Here is a 21,621-nt window from a genome sequence, read left to right on the forward strand (position 1 = left end):
ATGCAGCTATGCCATCCGCATGTGGAATGTTGCTGTATAGTGATTCTACATCCATTGTGACCAGAAGGGTGTTTGGTGGTAATTGCTTGATATTTTTCAATTTATTCAGAAAGTCTGTGGTGTCTTGTATGAAGCTGTTAGTTTTGTGTACGAGAGGTTTCAGAATTCCCTCTATGAATCCAGATATTTCCTCCTTGAGTGTGCCAATACCTGATATGATTGGTCTGCCAGGGTTTCCAGGTTAATGGATTTTTGGTAGCATGTAGAATGTGCCCACAGAAGGCTAGTTTGGTATGAGTTTCTTCAGAGTGTCCCTAGAAGAATGAAACCTGAGGCAGCATATTTTATTTTATTTATTTATTTAGATTTTGCTCATACCTTTTTCAGTAGTAGGTCAAGGTGAGTTACATTCAGGTACTCTTGATATTTCTCTGTCCCATGAGGGCTCACGACCTAAGTTTGTACCTGAGGCAATGGGGGGTTAAGTGACTTGCCCAAGATCCCAAGGAGCAATCACCGATTTTGAATCCTGGCTTCCTCAGTTCTCAGGTCACTGCTCTAACCACTAGATTATGCCTCAATGTTGTTTATATGACAGAAAATTAAATAGAAGGGTTAATTCTTCATTTTATTTACAGTATTATCAAATTGATGCTTTCCTTCAGATACATCCTGCTCATGGAATCAGTTTGCTTGCTCCAAAAATAAATGTATTTCCAGACAGTGGATATGTGATGGAGAAGATGACTGTGGTGATGGCTTTGATGAGAGTGATACTATTTGTGGTAAGTTTTTGAATGAGTGTAAATGTTTTAGAAATATATAATATGTAATTAATTTATGTATAAAAAGATCAGAATGTACCCTAGAAAAGAATCTGTAAAATATTCATCTGAATTGCTATGGTAAGCCTGACATCAATGCTGAGTACAATAGTAGATACTATTATAATGAACAAAATTACTGAACAGACATGGTTTACTAGGACAGAGTCAACATGGATTTAGTTAGGGGAAGTCTAGCCTCACCATTCTGCTACAAATCTTTAAGCCATAAATAAGCATGTGGCTAAAATGAATCAGTTGATGTAGTGTATCTAAATTTTAAGAAACCTTTTGACAAAGTCCCACATGAGAAAATTTTAAAAAGCCATGGGATAGAAGGCAATTTCTTGTTGTGGACTTGAAACTGGTTAAAAGATTGAAAACAGAAAGTAGGGTTAAATCTCACAATTCTCTCAGTGGAGAAAGGTGAATAGTGGAGAGCCACAAGGTTCTGTAATGGGGCTGATGCTTTTTAGCCTATTTATACCAGATGGGGTAGATATTCAGAATGATTTATCTGCACAGGAGATGCTCCTGCTCAGTTAAATTGAAGCAAGTTGGTTATCCTTAGAAGGCACTTAACTGCTCAGTGCCACCAAAAATTCAGTGTAATCATCACAATACTCTCTGGTAAGTTCCAGAGAAGTCTGAGGGTAGAGTTGGAGCAGTGCTGGTATTTATCCAGGGTCCTTTTACTAAGCCATAGTAAAAAGTGGCCTGTGATAGTGTGGGTGTGTGTTTTGGGTGCACACTGGGTCATTTTTTATCATGGCTGGGAAAAGGGGCTTTTTTGATGGCCAGGGAATGGGCATGCGCTGAAATTAAAATTAGGACACACCTATTTATGGCCTGAACCCTTACCGCCACCCATTGACCTAGCTGTAAGGGCTCACATGCTATCTGCATAGTTACCATGTAGTGTGCACCAACTGATGATTACCACTGGGAAGGCCCTCTGCAGTAGAAAATAGAAACTTATTTTCTACCGCGGAATTCGACGCACAAAAAACTCAGAATTACCACCGGGTGCATGCGCTAGCCTGGCGGTTGTGTCGATTTGGTGCACGCTCCCCGCACATTAGCCCTCCTGCACTTTTATTTATTTATTGCATTTGTATCCCACATTTTCCCACCTATTAGCCCCCTAGTTAGCAGAGATATTCAGTCTACCAACTGGCTAAGTGTCCAAATAAAGTTAGGGCATCAAAAATGTTATCTGGGCAATTGTGTGACTAGCTAGTACCTGGATAAGTTGCAGTGGATGGCCACAACTAGATATTCAATGGCAATGCCCACATTAGGCCCAACATTAAATATCCAGATCATTTACTGCCAGCTACATTCAGTGGATTTGAATTAGAGAGTTGCACGGGGACAGAAATCCTACCCATCCCCGCCCGTCCCTGCTGGAATCTTACCCGTCCCCACCCATCCCCGCTGGAATCTTACCCGTCCCCACCCATCCCCGCAAAAATTAAAACCATCCCAACCCGTCCCCACCCGTCCCCGCAAGAATTTAACCCATCCCCACCCATCCCCGTAAGAATTTAATAGTACATAAAAGAAAGTTCCAGTCAGCTCCCTTTCTGGATTTGAGCCACAGCACTGTAGGCAAGGAAGGAGTGGAAGTTGGAACTTGGAACACTCTGGTGCGCACATGTAAGATTTGTCTCTGATTCACTGGCAGTGTGTGCTGAGAGGCCGCCACATGCACGCGCCAGTAGATCAGGTGACATCTGATTCTCGTGCCTGTGTCAGAGCTGAGGTCTGTGCACCAGCCTGGGAGCAAAGAGGATTAACAGTAACATAGTAAGTGACAGCAAATAGACCTGAACGGTCCATCCACTCTGCCCAATAGTCACACTCATGATCAATTCATCATTAAATCAACGAGTGTGATATTATATACTTTGTTCCAGAAACACGAAAGAAAGACCATAATCAAGACCACAGGAGTCTATCTGGCCCCATCCTTATGTTCCAACTGCTGGAGTTGCCATCGAAGCCCACTCCAGCCTATTCATGTTTTCATTTGTGGGACACAGACCGTAAAAGTCTGTCCAGCACTGTCCTTATGTTCCAGCCACTGAAGTTGCTGTCTAAGCCCTTTCCAGCCCATCCTACACCAGATTGCCATGTATGAGACACAGACCATACAAGTCTGCCAGGTATCAGCTCTAGTTCATCACAGCCAGAGTCGCCATCTAAGTGTCACTTGACATATCCACACACATGCAGCCATTTAAGGTTAGCTTTTATATAACTTCCATTTTCTAATTAGAGATCCTCTGTGTTCATCCCACGCCTTTTTGAATTCCGTCATCATTTGTGACTCTACCACCTCCTTAATGGAAGACTTTCCACATTTATGCTGTTAAAGCAAGGAAGAAGAGGAGGAAGAGACAGCACTCAAATAAATTGGTATTTGGTAGATGAGAGGCTGGTGCAGGTGCAGGTGCAGCTTACACTTCCACGGGAAGCCCACAGAACTGGTTCCATCCCCGCGGGAACCCCGCAGGAACTGCCTCCGTCCCCGCGGGAACCCCGCAGAACTGCTTCCATCCCCGCGGGAACCCCGCAGGAACTGCCTCCGTCCCCGCAGGAATCCCGCGGGTTCCGCGGGATTCCCGCGGGGACGGAAGCCGTGCAGCTCTCTAATTTGAATTCACTGACTGCCATGGGCTGAATATCAGGCCCATTCTGGAAATGCGAACATTGAGAATGTGGTGATCAAATCTGTAGATAACACAAAATTATTCAAAGTTTTATTGCATGCGGACTGTAAGATATTGCAGAAGGACCTTATGAAACTGGAAAACTGGGCATCCAAATGGCAGATGAAATTTAATATGAGGAAGTACAAAGTGATGCACATTGAGAAGAATAAGCCAAATTATAGTTACATGATACTGGGTTCCACATTAGAAATCAGCACCCAGGAAAAGGATCTAGGTATCATTCTGGACAATACATTGAAAACTTCTGTTTAGCATATGGCAGTAGGCAAAAAAAGCAAACAGAGAGTTTGATATTCTTTGTTTTATTCTCTATTCTTTTCCTAAAATCTCTAACTGCCTCTGTAATGCTCCATTGTGTGCAATTCTAGTTCCTGCATCTCAAACATTGTAGACTTAGAAAAGGTATAGAAAAGGATGACAAAAATGATTAAGTAGATGGTATGACTCATATGGGAAAGATTAATGAAGGTAGGGCTCTTCAGGTTGGAGAAGAGATGGTTGAGGGGAGATATGATAGAGAACTACAATATCTTGAGTGGAATGGGTAAACACAAATCAATTGTTTACTCATTCAAAAACAAAATCCAAATATCATGGGACATGCCTTGAAATCACATGGAGGGGCATAATCGAAAGGGACGCCCAAGTTTTGCTGAGGACGTCCTTGCAAAACGTTCCGGTGGAGGGGTGGGGAAACCCGTATTATCGAAACAAGATGGACGTCCATCTTTTGTTTCAATAATATGGTCGGGGATGCCCAAATCTGATTTTCAGCAATAATGGAAACCAAGGACACTCATCTCAGAAATGACCAAATCTAAGCCCTTTGGTAGTGGGAGGAGCCAGCATTCGTAATGCACTGGTCCCCCTGACATGCCAGTACACCAACCGGGCACCCTAGGGAGCACTGCAGTGGACTTCAGAAATTGCTCCCAGGTACTTAGCTCCCTTACCTTGTGTGCTGAGCCCCCCAAACCCACTTCCCACAACTGTACACCACTACAATAGCGCTTATGGGTGAAGGGGGGCACCTAGATGAGGGTATAGTGGGTTTGTGGTGGGTTTTGGAGGGTTCACATTTACCACCACAAGTGTAACAGGTAGGGGAGTATGGGCCTGCGTCCGCTTGCCTGAAGTGCATTGCACCCACTAAAACTGCTCCAGGGACCTGCATACTGCTGTGATGGAGCTGAGTATGACATTTGAGGCTGGCACAAAATATTTTAAAAGATATTTTTTGAGGGTGGGAGGGGGTTAGTGACCATTGGGGGAGTAAGGGGAGGTCATCCCCTATTCTATCTGGTGGTCATTTGGTCAGTTCGGGCACCTTTTTGTGCCTTAGTTATAAGAAAAACAGGACCAGGTAAAGTTGTCCAAGTGCTCATCAGGGACGCCCTTTTTTATCCATTATGGGTCGAGGACGTCCATGTGTTAGACACGCCCACGTCCCACCTTCACTACACCTCCGACACGCCCCCGTGAACTTTGGTCGTCCCTGCGACAGAAAACAGTTGGGGACGCCCAAAATTGGCTTTCGATTATACCGATTTGGGCGACCTTGTGAGAAGGACACCCATGTTCCGATTTGTGTGAAAGATGGGCGTCCTTCTGTTTCGAAAATGAGCCTGTAATAGTAATACATTTAAAACAAATTGAAGTTATCAATAGAAATCAAACAAAATAAAACATGGAAAAGAAAATAAGATGATACCTTTTTTATTGGACATAACTTAATACATTTCTTGATTAGCTTTCGAAGGTTGCCCTTCTTCGTCAGAACGGAAATAAATAAAATAAATAAAATTATATATATATATATATATATTTTTTTTTTTTGTTTGTTTTTTTTTTTAATCCTTTTAAAACTTGGAAAAGTCAGGATCAAATTTTGAATATATATCCTTGTGAGAATTGAATAATACACAATAATTTGTTAATCCTTCAAAATTTAGGCCTATTAATGACTTATAGATCATACAGGCTATCTTAAAATCTATTCTGAGTTTAATTGGAAGCCATTAAAGTTTCCTGAGAAAAATCAAAGCTATAAGAGAGTAACGATGAGATGTGTACCTGGGACCTTTTATGTGAAGTCCACTGCAGTTGCCCCATTGAGTGCCCTACTGCTCTGCTGGGATTTCTATATGGACACTCTACAAAGAATGTTACCCCCCCCCACACACACACACATACACACAAACATCCCTCTTTGAAAGGACATACCACAAAATCAACACATGTGAACTCTCCCACATGTAACCAAAACTATTTTATTATGTTCTCTTGCTATATTACTATCATGTTTATAATGTTTTTTTGTTATATTACTTTCTTGTTTATCATTATCATGTAACCCCAAATCCTTCTGTAATACCAAATGTCTACTCTCTTCTTATTTCCACTATTCATGATGTATTGTAAGCCACATTGAGCCTGCAAAGAGGTGGGAAAATGTGGGACAAATGGCAACAAATAAAGAAATAAATGGTTTGTTTTTGTACGTTTTTCTCTTTGACTTTTTTTTCAACAATGATCCAAAAAGATAGACACAATGAGCACAAAAACATGTAGCAAATGGCAATTTTCAAAACAAAAAAGTTTGACATTTTTCTGGTTTGAAAATGGCCATGTTCACTACTTGATTTTTGGATGTTTTCTGCAAAACTTCCAAAATCGGGTTTAGACATCATATTGAAAACTACTATTTCCATGTTCCTTGTCAATATAATGTGGATATTGTTGTTCTTTCGTTTGATTTTTTTTGTTTTTTCTAAAATGTTAATAAAAATGATAGAACTAAACAGAGTATATGATATACAGTTGACACAAAATACCATAACCCATTTAATTGTGGGCTTTAAAGTTTGATCATGTGTTAACTGTGTTGAAAACCATACTCCAGAAGATGATTGAGTATAGAGTAAAGGTAGGATATACATTATTTAGTATCTTATACTTCAGAGAACAAGGATAGTTAGTGGTAAATCAGCATAGCAACCACAATGCATACACCTTATAAATTCCATTATGAAATCTTTTAAATATTAACCTAATATTCTAATGCAATATCTGTCTCAGTGAAAAAACCCCAACATGTTATTGTATAAGCATAGACTGTGTTTGTAATCTTGCTCTTATGATAATTAATCTGAGTCTTTTCTGTTGCAGGGTCTGTGACCTGTGCAGTGAATATGTTTAGTTGCCTGGGTTCACATGCCTGTGTTCCTGAAGACTGGCTCTGTGATGGTGAACGAGATTGCCCTAATGGAAGCGATGAACTGTCTACTGCAGGCTGTGGTAAGACAAACTGCTTTACATTTATGGTTGATTTGAGATTCTATTCTGAACACTTTCAAGACACACATTTTTGCCCTGCTATGTTTGAAGCAGTATGACAACGGCACTGGTTATATTATTCCTAGTTCTTATAAATTTTAAATATGCTGCTTCATAGCAATGTGTGGATTTGCTGATCACATATTTGCCTTTTGTATTTGAACTTCAAATCTTATCAATGTATTTGTTCAACCATCCAAGTGAATGGCTTAATTCTCAGCACTGACCTTGCACTTTACTGTGTTTGATAATTAACAACAAATAAAAATAAATGAATAATTAAAAAGAAATAGGCAAGCCTGCATTGTTTTTAAACAAACCAGAATCAGTTACACTGTGAAATATTACCTTAACATATTAATATACTGTGGTATGTCTACTATCCTCAAGCTAGAAAAATTTTGCTTGATTCCATATAGAGCATTTTCTATTACTAGTTTTGCACAATTACCCAAATGCTGCATCTGATGAAATTAACATAAGTGACAGCAACTCAAGCAGGATCATAGTCACTATATTTCTACTATTGATGCCTGCTTCCTTAGCTAAACTAGATGTCAAAACTCTAACTCAGAATACCAAGATAAAGACGAAAGGACTGTGTTTTGCACTGCATCATTTGACTTTCAGCACTGTCAGTAAACTAAATCAAATTCTTTATGGCTTACCAGAGAATATAGGGCCAGTAATAACTTTGCAATGTGGCTTTTATGGATTGGCTGCCATCCTACATCAACCTTCTTTCTTTATCCTGGCTTAAGATAGGAAGAGGTACTACCTAATGAAGATTTGTTTTGGTGATGGTAAGGAATCTTAAATTGTTCAGACATATCTGGGTTTTAGCATTCTTCCAGCTCACTTTATCAGAAGAGCTATAAGTAAGAAAACCTCACCTGCTACAAGGATACATGGCTTCCAATGGGTGCATCTTGGGGATTTCAAAATATTGATGCACAACATAGAACCATTGTGAATATTATTTAGTTTTGTTTTGTTTTTTTCATTCAAAAAATAATGGGCATTACAGCAGGCTAAGTTTCTAGATACAAAATATTACAACTGCTTAACACTGTATTACAACATTGGCTTTTGATCTCACCTAGGATTACTTTCTGATCTCATCCAGGATCCCTCATTCACAAAATACAAAACTTGAGTCTTACTTGGTTCCTATCACAACTATTCATTCATTATGCACCCTCCAGAACTCTACAGTCTACCCAGCAAAATCTTAGTTGTTCCCACCTTCAGGCATATTCAGTTAGACTGCAGCAATTCACTCTCTACCTTATAGCTCACCATATGGATTAAAGATGTATAATCTATACTGCAATTATTGGCCAGTAGCAAATTTGCCAATTATTGAAGCAGCTGTGATGACACAGTTACAAGATTACCTGATTCATTATCAGATATTCGATCCAGAGCAATCAGGTGTCCATGCTACATTTAGAATAAAAATGTTGTTAGCCCCACTTTTGATTGAAATTAGGTTATTACTGGATAAAGGGAAACATATTTTTATTATACAATTAGGTTTGTCAGCAGCATTTGACTTAGAAAACATTGATATCTTGATAAATAAACTAGGTGAAGCTGGCCTGGCAAAAATATATTTTCAAGGCATGGCATATGTCTGCAGTGATTCCCCAGGGATCACCTTTAATCCCCATTTTTGCTCAATCTTTATTTGAGCAAGGTAGATCAAATGTTGGACTCTCTGGACTATCCTAAATGAAGTACAGCTGGGATGATTTACTGCCAGATACCCGACGTGGCCATGTTTCGCCTTAAAAGGCTGTGTCAGGAGTTTACAGTACACTAATAAAGGGCAAAAGAGTGTTTCTCTTTTAATTAGGAAGTCTGCATCCAAGACAGCAAGTAGTAGCTCTTGGACACAGAAAAATAGCATACTAAATTAAAAGGCTATACTATAAATATTGGGAGCATGCCCAGCATGTCGTTAGCAATTGGCACTGAAATTAATGCCGAGTAAGAGTATTCTATAATCTAGGCGCCGATTATAGAATAAGCTTAGTTGATACCTCAGTGCCTTAAAACTATGCTTATCCATTTACACCAATGAAAATGTGGCATAGATCCCAGAGCATAGATGTACACACACTGGGCCATATTCTATAACTATGCGTGTAAATTTCGGAACACCCATGAAACACCCATTTCCCCACCCATAATCATGCCCCTTTTTGCCTGTTTGCATTAGAAGTTCAGCACATTTCATTACAGAATATGCTTAGCAAGTTGTGTGCATAAATTCTAATCAGTGCAAATTAGTTCTCATTATTGCTTGCTAAAAGCTGTTATCAATGCTGATTAACTAGTTAAGCCAATTATGTTACGCGCATTGTAGAATCCACTCCGATTTTGGCATGGATCTCTAGGGGCATTATATAAAATCCTGGGGTTAGTGCCTACATCTGGAAGTAGATATGTTGATATTTTACCCTACAAATATGGTTTGTCTTTTTTTTAAAGACATGTAACATATTCTGCTAACTCCCCTCTGTACCAGACTGTGATTCCTCTCAAAGGGTTTTTGTTCTTTCTGTTTTGACAAAAGACTGTCCTAACTCTATGTGCCAAGTTAACTGGGCACCAGTTAAAATATTGGCTGATGCCCTGTTACCTTCTGAGTTGGCAGACATACCTGGATATTCAGTGGTGGGAGCTGCGTATGCTCCAGCATTGAATAGCCAGGGTTCGGTCAGCCGGCAACGGGAAGCAACTTACAAGCCCCTTACTGCTGGGGCCTGAATATTACCCTGAAAATGCATAGATATTTAGGAATAGATTTGCATTTTAACAATTTTCTATTATTTCTGATTCTTTTGAAATTTCATACATACTAATGTATGTTTAGCATGATTTTTTTTACTGTGTCCAGTTCATATCATCTTGTTCTTTTGGTATCCTGTAAAGTAGGAGTTGTTGGATGCCCAGTATATCCTATTTTAATCCTGTACTGTTGGGACATTGAAAAGTAATTCTAGTCTCTATCTGGGTTTCTGATTTGTTCTGTAGTATCAGTAGAGGTTCTGTTTGTGTTTCTAGTCTTGTGGTGTCCTCCAGGTAGAGTGTTTTGGGGGTTTTAGTTGTGTTACAATATTGTTATAATGGAAGAGGCTCTTTTGAGGTTTTGTTCTGTGTTAGAAAAGACGTGGGCCATGAGGAATCCAAGAGGGCATCTGAGGCTGATGTTTTTGCCTGAATTCCCACTGTTCCAGAGGTTGGCCTGTTCTTTGGATAGTTTTTCCCATTTTGTATGCTGCAACGAAAGACTAAAATCCGGGGAGTTCAACCTAGCCCTGGAGGAGGTCTTACCTCAAGGCATACTATTTTGGAACACTTCGGCGTCTGGGCTTTCAACGAGGTCAACATCTGCTTCAGTGGGGTCCATGGGGTCATTCTCGGACCACAGCATGGAGTGCGTGTCATTGAGCCCTCTGCTACAGGCAGCCCCTCCCAAATCCAGAAGTAGCTTAACAGCAACGGAGATGCCGAAGCAAGGGAAGCTGATGAAGGCACTCGGGCTCTCGGCAGTGAAAGAGGATCCGTTAGATGCCTCTTCCCCCATTTTACCATCTATGGAGGCAGGAAAGGCAGGAACTTCACCAGCTGACTGAGGGGATAGCTACTTCATGAGTCTGAGAAAGTTTGAAAAGCTAGCAATGATAACGTTAGAGTCCTTGTGGGACACTAACCAGGGAGTGCAGTCCGCTCTCCATCAGGTATCTAATTCCTGATGGAGAGATCAGAAGTATTATCTCTATAAAGAACTTTTCAGAACCTGTTACAGGATTTGGGGCAGAAAGTCACTAGAGTTGGATCATTGGAACAGGAGATGAAACAGTTGCAAAGCTTTTCTACTGCAACCATTAAGGAAAAGAATATTCAGGCACGTAAGCTTGAATATTTGGATAATATTGTCAGGAACAATAATTTAAGATTTCTTAACTTTCCGAAATCTCCATTAATTCTGGATATGCTGAAAAAATATTTTCAAGATGTATTGGGGGTTCCAGCTGAGGGCTTTCCACCCATAGTGAAAGCCCAATATCTTTCTGGTTTATAGAGAATTTCTATTGAAAAGATTTAACCTCACTGAAATCTTACAGAGTTTCTGGAAAGCTCATTGGAGGTTATTACTGAACAAACCACACTTCTGGTAACTTTTTCCTTGGAACCAGACAGAAATAATGTTTTTCGATTATATTTTTGTCATATGAAAGCAAAATTTTGGGGCAGTACAAAACAAGTGTTTCCTGATTTGGCTAGAGATACTCAGAGAAGAAGACAGGAATTTCTGGCTTTGTGGCCTTCAGTCCTGGCTCTAAATTTTCCTTCAAATGTCACTAGATGCTGTTAATTATGTTTCTTTTTAATCCCAAAAAGTTGCTAGATTTTCTGTCTGTTAAGGAGGGTACTGGAACTGAATCTCTGGATCACCCTGCTTGAAGGGAATGCTGAGTGACAGGCTGCAAGTGTTACCCCTCACATCTGTCTAGTTAATTTAATTTCTTGTTTGTATTTGTGTTTCTTTATATCGTAGTCCACCTTCCTTGTGGTCTAAATTTTTAGTTTATTTTTTTCTAGGGGATTTTTTTCCTTGATGGGCTATTTCAATTATTTTTGTTTCATTTGTAAGTATGAATGTAAAGTATATAATTTGCATAAATAAAAATATATATAAAAAAAAGAAAAGACTATGCTGATGTTGTCCATTGCTTGTTTCTATCTGGTCAATACTTTCCCTGTTTGTTTTGGAAACATCATGGCTGAGAGGTGTATCTTTAAAGGGATTTAGAAAATGTTTTAACTCCCTGTGTATTGAGATGCACTTAGTAGTAAAAGTGTTCATCACATCTGGTATCTTGGTGGAGGGCAACATGTAATTTGGGAATCTGATAGCAACCCTGCAATTGAAAGCTGATGTTTGGATCAAGGCTGTTCTTCCTGTCTCCATTTAGAAGCAGACTGAAAATGATTATATATTTGCTGATCGGAATCTATTTGCTATAAGGGATACCAAGATTTCTTTGTTGATCTTATATTTTTTTCTGATTTTAAATAATGTCTTCATGTATAATGTAGATGTTGGACATATGAGGGATTGCTAAATCTAGGATTTAGCACAATTCCCCTTTCCTGTTTCTTTGCTGTGTGTATTTAATTGTTAGCACCTTCTTTCCTGTGAATAGGTATTTCTCCTCCAGGTATCTGCCAATTGAGTCCATTAGCAGTAATAAATCAACTTCTTGGTACTGTCTTCAGCAATTTATTTGTAAATGCTGCATAGCAGTGTCTATTTGCTGGCTTTCAGATGAGCTTTCCTCTGCGCTCAGAAATGGGTGGCTGGCTCTTAGGCAGGTTTTGTTTGCTGAGTCTCAGATTGGATCTGTTTGGCACCCTACAAATGAGTTGTCACAAGATTTTGTTGGTGGAGTTATGGGCACACTCTGCTGGATGCCCCTCTGCTTTTTGACAAGGTCTGTTTGTTATCACTCAGGTGAGTTATTTTTCTTTACCTTGAACTTGAATTAACTACTACTTAGCAGGCTCAATTTTCTATGTCTCTGGGGAGATTTTCTGTTCCGTGAGACTGGGTTATCTGCTCTCTTGCAGGATCTAATGTTTGAATTTTCTGTGAGTTCTGAGACTGGTTCACTTGTTCCAATTTTGACAGTTCTACGTCATCTTTTTTTTCCCCCCATTTATTGGGCTCTTTTACTAAAGTGTGGTAATTTTGTGAACTTACTGCACTTTAACATCAAAATTTAATACACAATAAGTGCAAAAACTATGAATACATGCAAGGGGTATGTCCAGCATCTGCCCTGCATTTACTGCACAGTGCAGACACAGCATGCCATGCCAGATAGCACAGGAACACCAAGCATTGCATTTAATGCGGTGTGAGCCCACTTAAATAAATTAGAAAGCATTGCCAACATCTCTCCCCTAGTCTGATCCTCTTCAAAGTCAGATTCCCCATTTTCTCTATTTATTTATTCATTGTTGTATCCCACAATTATCCAACAAAGAGTTTTGTTCAATGTGGCTTACAGTTAACAGGAGAAATTACAGTGATACATTACAATCATAAAGTAGTATTGAACATCAGTAGCTTGTTTAATCACCCAGAACATATTTTGAAAAGGTAGGTTTTTAGTTATTTTCTGAACTGAAGATAGTTTGTAATGCTTCTTTTTACCTTCTGAATTGAATTCCACCATTTGGAACCCAGAAAACTAAATCCAGTAAACCTAAATACACTTCCTGACAAACTCAAATCCTTCCAATCCCCTTCCCAAAATCTTAAATCCTATTCGCTAAGTCAAAACCCCCTACCCCAGGCATAGGCAAGTCCCCCTCACACCCTGACCTTCCCTCTACTCCCCAACAACACCTGCGACTATAAGCAATCAGCTCAATGATTATAAAATAACAAATATAAAAAAATTCAAGGACATCATCAATTATACTCAAGAGATTAAGCCCTCATCACAGGAGAATTGTGAGCGGAAAAATGACTAACAATGCCCTTTTACTAAGCTGCGCTAAAAAGTGTCCTTACTTTATTTTTAGTCTGTGAATTCCCTGCACGCTGAGGCCACTTTTAGTGTGGCTGTAAAATAGCCACAATTTCTTTTTCCCCATTGATGGCCACAGGCTAATTTCCTAATTAGTGTATGGCCATTATTACATTAGCCCATATTGACACCTAATAACTAAGTGGCAAGGGCTCACACGGCCAGTGTTAACTGGGCACCGTGTGTTGTGATTTACCTGCACTACCTGATTATCACAGGGCATGCCTACTCTCCACCTTCAAATATGTCCCCTGCACTAAACAGTAAAAACTATTTTTTAGCATGTGGGTAACACTCGCCGATCCCAGGACGTGGCTTGTGGTGGTGCCTTCTAGGGTCTTTTTGTTTTCTAATTTATTTAACTTATTTATAGCCTTGAAATGATTGCATATCAGTGTATTACGCAAATTAGTATCTTCCTCAGCCTTTTGAATTTTTGAGAGGAGAAGAGGTTCTGTATTGCATCATATCAATATTTAAACCCATCAGTTTCAATATATATGAAAAATATATATGCAGAACCACTAGAAGGATAGGAGGTGGTGCTAAATACATGTGGAATATTGCCATAAATATAGGAGGAAATTCTATGAGTTCACCTATATTTAAGTACCCAGAGGTGCCTAATTGGCACATTCTATAAAGGAAATGATATGTGGCTACTTTCCTTTATAGAATACCAGCATAACAGGGTATTTATTACTTTATTTATTATTTATTGCATTTGTATCCCACATTTTCCCACCTTTTTGCGGGCTCAGTGTGGCTTACAATACATTATGAATGATGGAAATACATTTTGTTACAATTCGGTTATGGATTACATTGTGAAGAGTTATACGAGACAAAAAGTATCGTTAAGGAATATATCAATGGAAAAGAACGTTGAAACATTGGAAGGAAACAACGAGGAGCCAAGGGGCAATATATCATGACAGAAAACATATGATATACATTTTTTTTTTTTTTTGTGAGTAGAGGTATGTGTGTGGTGAGGTTTCAGGATAGAAAATTCATAGTGGATGTGTTAATGTATTACTGAACAGTGAGTGTGGATTTTATGTGTTTTGGTTCTTTCCGTAAATTTTCTCAAAAAGATGTGTTTTCAATAATTTACGGAAGTTGGTTTGTTCGCAGATCGTTTTCAGGACACGTGGCAGCGCGTTCCAGTCCTGCGTGCTCATGTAAGAAAAGGTTGACGCGTGCAGCGCCTTGTATTTCAGGCCCTTGCAGTTAGGGAAGTGGAGGTTGAGGAAAGTTCTGGATGATTTTTTAGCGTTTCTGGGTGGTAAGTCGATTAACTCAGACATGTAGGCTGGGGCTTCTCCGTGAATAATTTTGTGGACTAGTGTGCATACTTTAAAAGTAATGCGTTCCTTGAGTGGGAGCCAGTGTAGCTTCTCTCGTAATGGTTTTGCACTTTCATATTTTGGTTTTCCGAATATGAGTCTGGCTGCTGTATTCTGGGCTGTTTGAAGTTTCCTCAGTATTTGCTCTTTGCAGTGAGTTGCAGTAGTCCAGTTGGCTGAGTACGAGGGATTGCACTAGGCTGCGGAAGACGGATCTTGGGAAGAATGGTCTTATTCTTTTCAGTTTCCACATGCAGTAGAACATTTTTTTGTTGTGTTGTTTGCATGGGTTTCGAGTGTTAGGTAGCGGTCAATGGTAACTCCAAGGATTTTTAGTGTTTCTGAGATTGGAAGGTTTAGTTTTGGTGTATTTATAGCGGTGAATTCCTTCGTGTTGTATTGGGAAGTAAGTATCAGGCACTGAGTTTTTTCTGCATTTAGTTTCAGACAAAATGCATCTGCCCAGGTGTTCATGATGTGTAGACTTTGGTTGATTTCATTGGAGATTTCTTTGATGTCTTGTTTGAAAGGGATGTATATTGTTACATCATCGGTGTATATATATGGGTATATATATGGGTATATATGTGCATACACATTTAGGCATGGGCACTTATGTCAGTTATAGAGCTGGCATAAGAGTGTGCACCTGTGTTATAGAAGTACATGCATAACATGCTCTGCCCAGACTCTGCCCACATGTATGCCCACCTGCAAACTACCCTCTCATTCTATAATGTTATCAACTAAATGCAAGTGCTATTTGCATACTAATATTATAAAATACCTGTACCTACACATTGAATGATACACTTATGCATGTAAGAGCTAGTTGGACCCTATGGGCTAGATTCTGTATATGGCATCAAAAAATTGGTGCTGAAAATTGAGCACTAAGTGCTATTCTATAAAGGGTGTTCTAAGTTGGGTGTCATTTATAAAATAGGCACAAGGATTTATACTATGAAACCTGGTGTAAATCCTCGCACCTAAATCAGATGCTGAGCAGCCTTAATCTTTAACATTACGCGCAAATTCCAGGAATGCCTATGATCCACCCATGTCCCTCCAATAGCCATGCCCACTTTTCGAATCTGCATGGAAAATTTTACATGTGCATCTTTATAGAATAATGACTATAAAGATGCACACGTAAATTTCAATTATTGCCAATTAGCACCAATAACTGATTGTTAGCACCCAACTATTGAAGCTAATTAGCTCAGTAAGGGGCCTTTTTACAAAGGCACAGGAGGGCTAACGTGCAAATAGTGTACGCCCAATCAGCACTACTGTTGGGGTAGTGCATGAGTCCTATGGTAATTCCGAGTTTGGCGCATGCCGAATCCTGCAGTACAAAATAAGTTTCTATTTTCTACCGTGGAGGGCGTTTCCGGCAGTAACCAGCAACGTGCCCACATTGGTGTGTGCTGTATGGTTACATGGGTAGCGCATGAGCTTTTACCTGTAGGACAATGGGGGCAGTAAGGGCTCAGGCCATAAATAGATGCATGCTAGTTTTAATATTAGCACAGGCCCATTTTCTGGCCCATTAAAATATAGCCTTTTCCCAGCCATGGTAAAAAATGGCCCAGTGCACACCTAAAAGATACACCCATACTACCACAGGCCACTTTTTACTGTGGCTTTGTAAAAGGACCCCTAAGTAACTAACTTGCGCCAAAATTTGCACACATAATTTTGAGTGCCTTATATTGAATTAGGGGGTAAGCACTATGTATAACTGACATGCACAACTTGCTTAGCATATAAATGCAAGGGGCAAACACTTGGACAGAGCATGAGCAGGGCTTCCACTTATGTAACTTGCTGTATTCTGTAAGTTATGCACTAAAATGCAGGATTTAGGCACATGCATGTACTCGTGCTATTGACATGGTGTAGGTGAAGATGCCTAAATATAAGTAAGTAGATGCTGATTGATGCTAGTATTCTATAACAGAATCTGGGTGCTCAAATGCTGTTTCAGAATTTGTACACAGCATGCTACACCTAGGTGCCTAACATTACCCCCAGTTAAAGAATTGCCCCCTATGTGCTATTGGAGGCATAGAATAGAGCTTCTAAACATTTATGCATGTAACAGATGAGTAAATGCGGGCAATTTTCCCTGCTTTATAGAATTACCCCATAGGGTCTTGGTATTCACTTCCAATCCTGGAGGACCACCAACAGGTCAGGTTTTCAGAATATCACCACTGAATATTCATGAAAGTGATTTGCATGCCTGCTACCTCCACTCATGCAAATCTATCTCATGTATTTTCATTACCACTATTGTTTGACCAATATACTATTTCTTCTTAATATTTGAATATACTACAACCACATCATTGTGTGCATTTAATTTAACAATCTTCATTTTACTGTTAGATTAGTGTGGTTTTCATAATACTATCTGCCCCACACTCTCACAGCAGTTTCTCCCTATTATACATTTCCTAAATTGTTCATCCCCAGTACCATTCAACGAAAACCAGCTGTAGCTCATCTCACAGTGTTCCAGATTTTCAAAATGATGAACCATTTCAACGCTCACTGTTTTTCTGTTCTATTCTCCTGAATCGGAGATGTCCCATATTAATAAACAAAGCTCTTCCTTCAGCTTGCTTTCAAATCCTTTGTTGGGTTCCGAGAAGAACTCATTAGTCCAAAGAAGAAAGAAGAAAAAAGAAAAATTGTGGAATGTTTGGCGTCTATTCCATCCACCATACATTATATGCCTTCCGGTCCCATAACTTTTTTTCTGGGACTAGTGGTCAAACAATAGTGGTAGTTTATATGGTGACTAATTAATGTGAATTTTTCCTGTAGTTGGTAATAAATGTATTGTCATTCTGGATATCCTGAAAACCTGATCCATTGGTGGCCCTCAAGGACTGGGAAGGAATACGAAGGATATTGGAGGGGAAGTAATTTTGTTAAGGATTTTTCACATATAAAGGCCATTTCATATTCTTAAAACTCCAGGGGTTAAAATGCTGTGAGAAGATGCATGCTTTTGCATGTTTCTGGTGTAGGTGTGTTCAGGGACTGGTTTTAGGTGGTGGTGGATGGAGTTGTGATTCACACATGTATTTAATAAAATTTAATTTAATTGAGTAACGAGCCAATTAGAACTGATAATTGGGGACTAATATTCAGTTATTGGCATTAACTTGCAACATTTTGGATTTGCATGTGTACCTTCCTAAACACTATTCTGTAAAGATATGCCTGTGAATATTTTAAGGGTCCTTTTACTAAGCTGCTGTAAAAAGGGCCCTGCAGTAGTTGTGGGGGCCATTTTGCCATATTCCAGGGCCCTTTTTATCGCACTGGGTAAAAAGCCCCTAAAACAGACATGGCCATGTGGTAAGATTATTCTTACCGCATGGCAATGCAGGAGGGAGCACTTAAGGGCTCCTACGGTAACCCATTCGTAATCGGGCAGTGTGCAGGGCTGCCCGATTACCGCCGGGTTATAACTATGCTAGAAATTAAGGAATTATTTTCCTTTTTGCCTGAAATGGTGCATAGTTCCAAGTTGCAGCATGGTAAGCCTGTTACCTTGCGGCAACCCTTTAGTAAAAGGGCCCCTTAGTGTGCACCTGCAAAGGGGGCGTGGCCATGGGAAATACATGGGCGGATCAGGAGCGTTCACTAAAGATGCAGCACAGTATTAATAGAATTCAGGTGATCTGCCAGGATTAATAGAATTCAGGTGATCTGCACCTAATTTATGAGCAAGCATTTTCACCAAGTTTCAGTTCATGTAAATCCTTGTGTCCAAAGTTGGGCATGGATCCCGGTGCTACACGCTATTTTATAAATGGCACTCAACTCAGAGGACTGGATAGGCCATATGGAGGGGCATAATCGAACGAAAACGTCTATCTCCATGGGCGTTTATCTCCGAGAACGGGTCCATGAAGGGGCGGACCAAACCGTATTTTGGGAAAAAATAGACGTCCATGTTTTATTCGACAATTTGTGAGCTGGGCGTTTTTGTTTTTCAGCGATAATGGAAAATGAAAGCGCCCAGCTCAAAAACGAATAAATCCAAGGCATTTGTTCGTGGGAGGGGCCAGGAGTCGTAGTGCACTGGTCCCCCTCACATGCCAGGACACCAACCGGGCACCCTAGGGGACACTTTTACAAAAAAAAAAAAAAGGTAAAAGAGCTCCCAGGTGCATAGCACCCTTCCGTTGGGTGTTGAGCCCCCCAAATCCCCCTCAAAACCCACTGCCCACAAGTCTACACCATTACTATAGCCCTAAGGGGTGAAGGGGGGCACCTACATGTGGGTACAGTGGATTTGGGGGGCGGTGTGGAGGGCTCCCATTTACCAGCACAAGTGTAACAGGTGGGGGGGATGGGCCTGGATCTACCTGCCTGATGTCCACTGCACCCCCTAATAACTGCTCCAGTGACTTGCATACTGCTGCCAGGGAGGTGGGTATGACATTTGAGGGTGAACATAAAAAGTTGTAAAACGGCATATTTTTGTGGTGGGAGGGGGTTTGTGACCACTGGGGGAGTCAGGGGAGGTCATCCCCGACTCCCTCCAGTGGTCATCTGGTCATTTAGGGCACTTTTTGGGGCCCTATTCGTGGAAAAACAGGGTCCAGGAAAAGTGCCCTAAATTCTCGCTAAAAATGCATATTTTTTTTCCATTATCGGCGAAAGGCACCTATCTCTGATCGGCCGATAACCACACCCCAGTTCCGTCTTCACCACGCCTTTGACACGCCCCCATCAACTTTGTCCGCATCCGCGACGGAGTGCAGTTGAAAACGTCCAAATTCGGCTTTCGATTATACCGCTTTATTCGTTTTTGTGAGATAAACGTCTATCTCCCGATTTGGGTCGCAATATAGGCGTTTTTCTTTTTCAATTATAAGCTGGATGGTCTTTATCTGCCTATATCTATGTTTATAGAATTGTACTCAGTGCACATTTTTTCCGGTGCTGTTTATTGAATCTACAAAACAGTAACGGAATTCAAACATGCGTGGGATAAGCATAAAGGAATCCTGTGCCGAAGGAATGGATCCTCAGGAGCTTAGTCAAGATCGGGAGGTGGGGCTGGTGGTTGGGAGGTGAGGATAGTGCTGGGCAGACTTATATGGTCTGTGCCAGAGCCGGTGGTTGGGAGGAGGGGCTGGTGGTTGGGAGGCAGGGATAGTGCTGGGCAGACTTATACGGTCTGTGCCCTGAAGAGCACAGTTACAAATCAAAGTAGGGTATACACAAAAAGCAGCAAATATGAGTTATCTTGTTGGGCAGACTGGATGGACCGTGCAGGTCTTTTTCTGCCGTCATCTACTATGTTACTATGTTATAAGTACATAAGTAATGTGACACTGGGAAAAGACCAAGGGTCCATTGAGCCCAGCATCCTGTCCACGACAGCGGCCAATCCAGGCCAAGGGCACCTGGCAAGCTTCCCAAACGTACAAACATTCTATACAAACATTCTAGTACTTTATGTGCTAATATTCACACCTGCTCCTGAGCAAGCATACATGTCTTCTGCTTCACTCTACCCCTAATAATTCATAAAGACACACATGGGTCCCTTTACTAAAGTGCTTGAAAATTTGTAGTTAATGCAGATTTAATGCAGGATTTTAAAGTGTGTTAGCTGTAAATCTAACATAGCAATTAGTGGAGGCATTTGTAGTATTTTTTTTAAATTCAGGTCATGTGTTAATGTTCCCAAACTAAGGGCTCTGTTTACTAAGGTGCACTAACATTTTTAGTACATGCTAAAAATTAGCACGCACTAATGCTAGAGACACCTATAGGAATGTATGGGTGTCTCTAGCATTAGCGCGTGCTAATTTTTAGCATGCACTAAAAATGCTACAGCGCAGCTTAGTAAACAGTGTCCTATATTTCATGAACATTGCATGATGAAAACTGTAACAAATATAACAGAAGTGCAAAGGGCCTGACCTTTGGCTAATGATAGACCAGCCTGCTTATTTTTGAACGAGAAGGCCGGCCATCTTCCGACACAAATCGGCAGATGGCTGGCCATCTCCTAAACCCAGCCAAATCGGTATAATCGAAAGCCGATTTTGGACGGCTTCAACTGTCGAGGAGCCAGCCAAACTTCAAGGGGGCGTGTCGGCAGGGTACAGAAGGCAGGACGGGGGCGTGGTTACGAGATGGCCGGCTTTGCCCGATACTGAAAAAAAGAAAGCCGGCCCTGACGAGCATTTGGCCGACTTTACTTGGTCCCTTTTTATTCACGACCAAGCCTCAAAAAGGTGCCCCAACTGACCAGATGACCACCGGAGGGAATCGGGAATGACCTCCCCTTACTCCCCCAGTGGTCAGCAACCCCCTCCCACCCCCAAAAAATTTAAAAACATGTTTTTGCCAGCCTCTATGCCAGCCTCAAATGTCATGCCCAGCTCCATGACAGCAGTATGCAGGTCCCTGGAGCAGTTTTTAGTGGGTGCAGTGTACTTCAGGCAGGCGGACCCAGGCCCACCCCCCTACCTATTACACTTGTGGTGGTAAATGTGAGCCCTCCAAACTGCCCCCAAAACCCACTGTACCCACATGTAGGTGCCCGCCTTCATCCCTAAGGGCTATGGTAGTGGTGTACAGTTCTGGGGAGTGGATTTTTGGGGGTATTTGGGGGGCTCAGCACACAAGATAAGAGAGGTATGCTCCTGGGAGCAATTTTTGAAGTCCACTGCAGTGCCCCCTAGGGTGCCCGGTTGGTGTCCTGGCATGTGAGGGGGAC

General features: G+C 40.8%; 1 protein-coding gene across 1 annotated transcript in view; it reads left to right on the forward strand.

Moving 5' to 3' along the window:
• Positions 1-21,621, forward strand: part of LRP1B (LDL receptor related protein 1B) — a 1,639,960-nt gene that overhangs the window by 1,164,877 nt on the left and 453,462 nt on the right. The window contains 2 exon segments of the mRNA XM_030210865.1: positions 666-785; positions 6,731-6,859. Coding sequence (XP_030066725.1) covers positions 666-785; positions 6,731-6,859 — 249 coding nt within the window.

The sequence above is a fragment of the Microcaecilia unicolor genome, chromosome 7, assembly GCF_901765095.1.
Source record: "Microcaecilia unicolor chromosome 7, aMicUni1.1, whole genome shotgun sequence".
Classification (NCBI taxonomy): domain Eukaryota; kingdom Metazoa; phylum Chordata; class Amphibia; order Gymnophiona; family Siphonopidae; genus Microcaecilia; species Microcaecilia unicolor.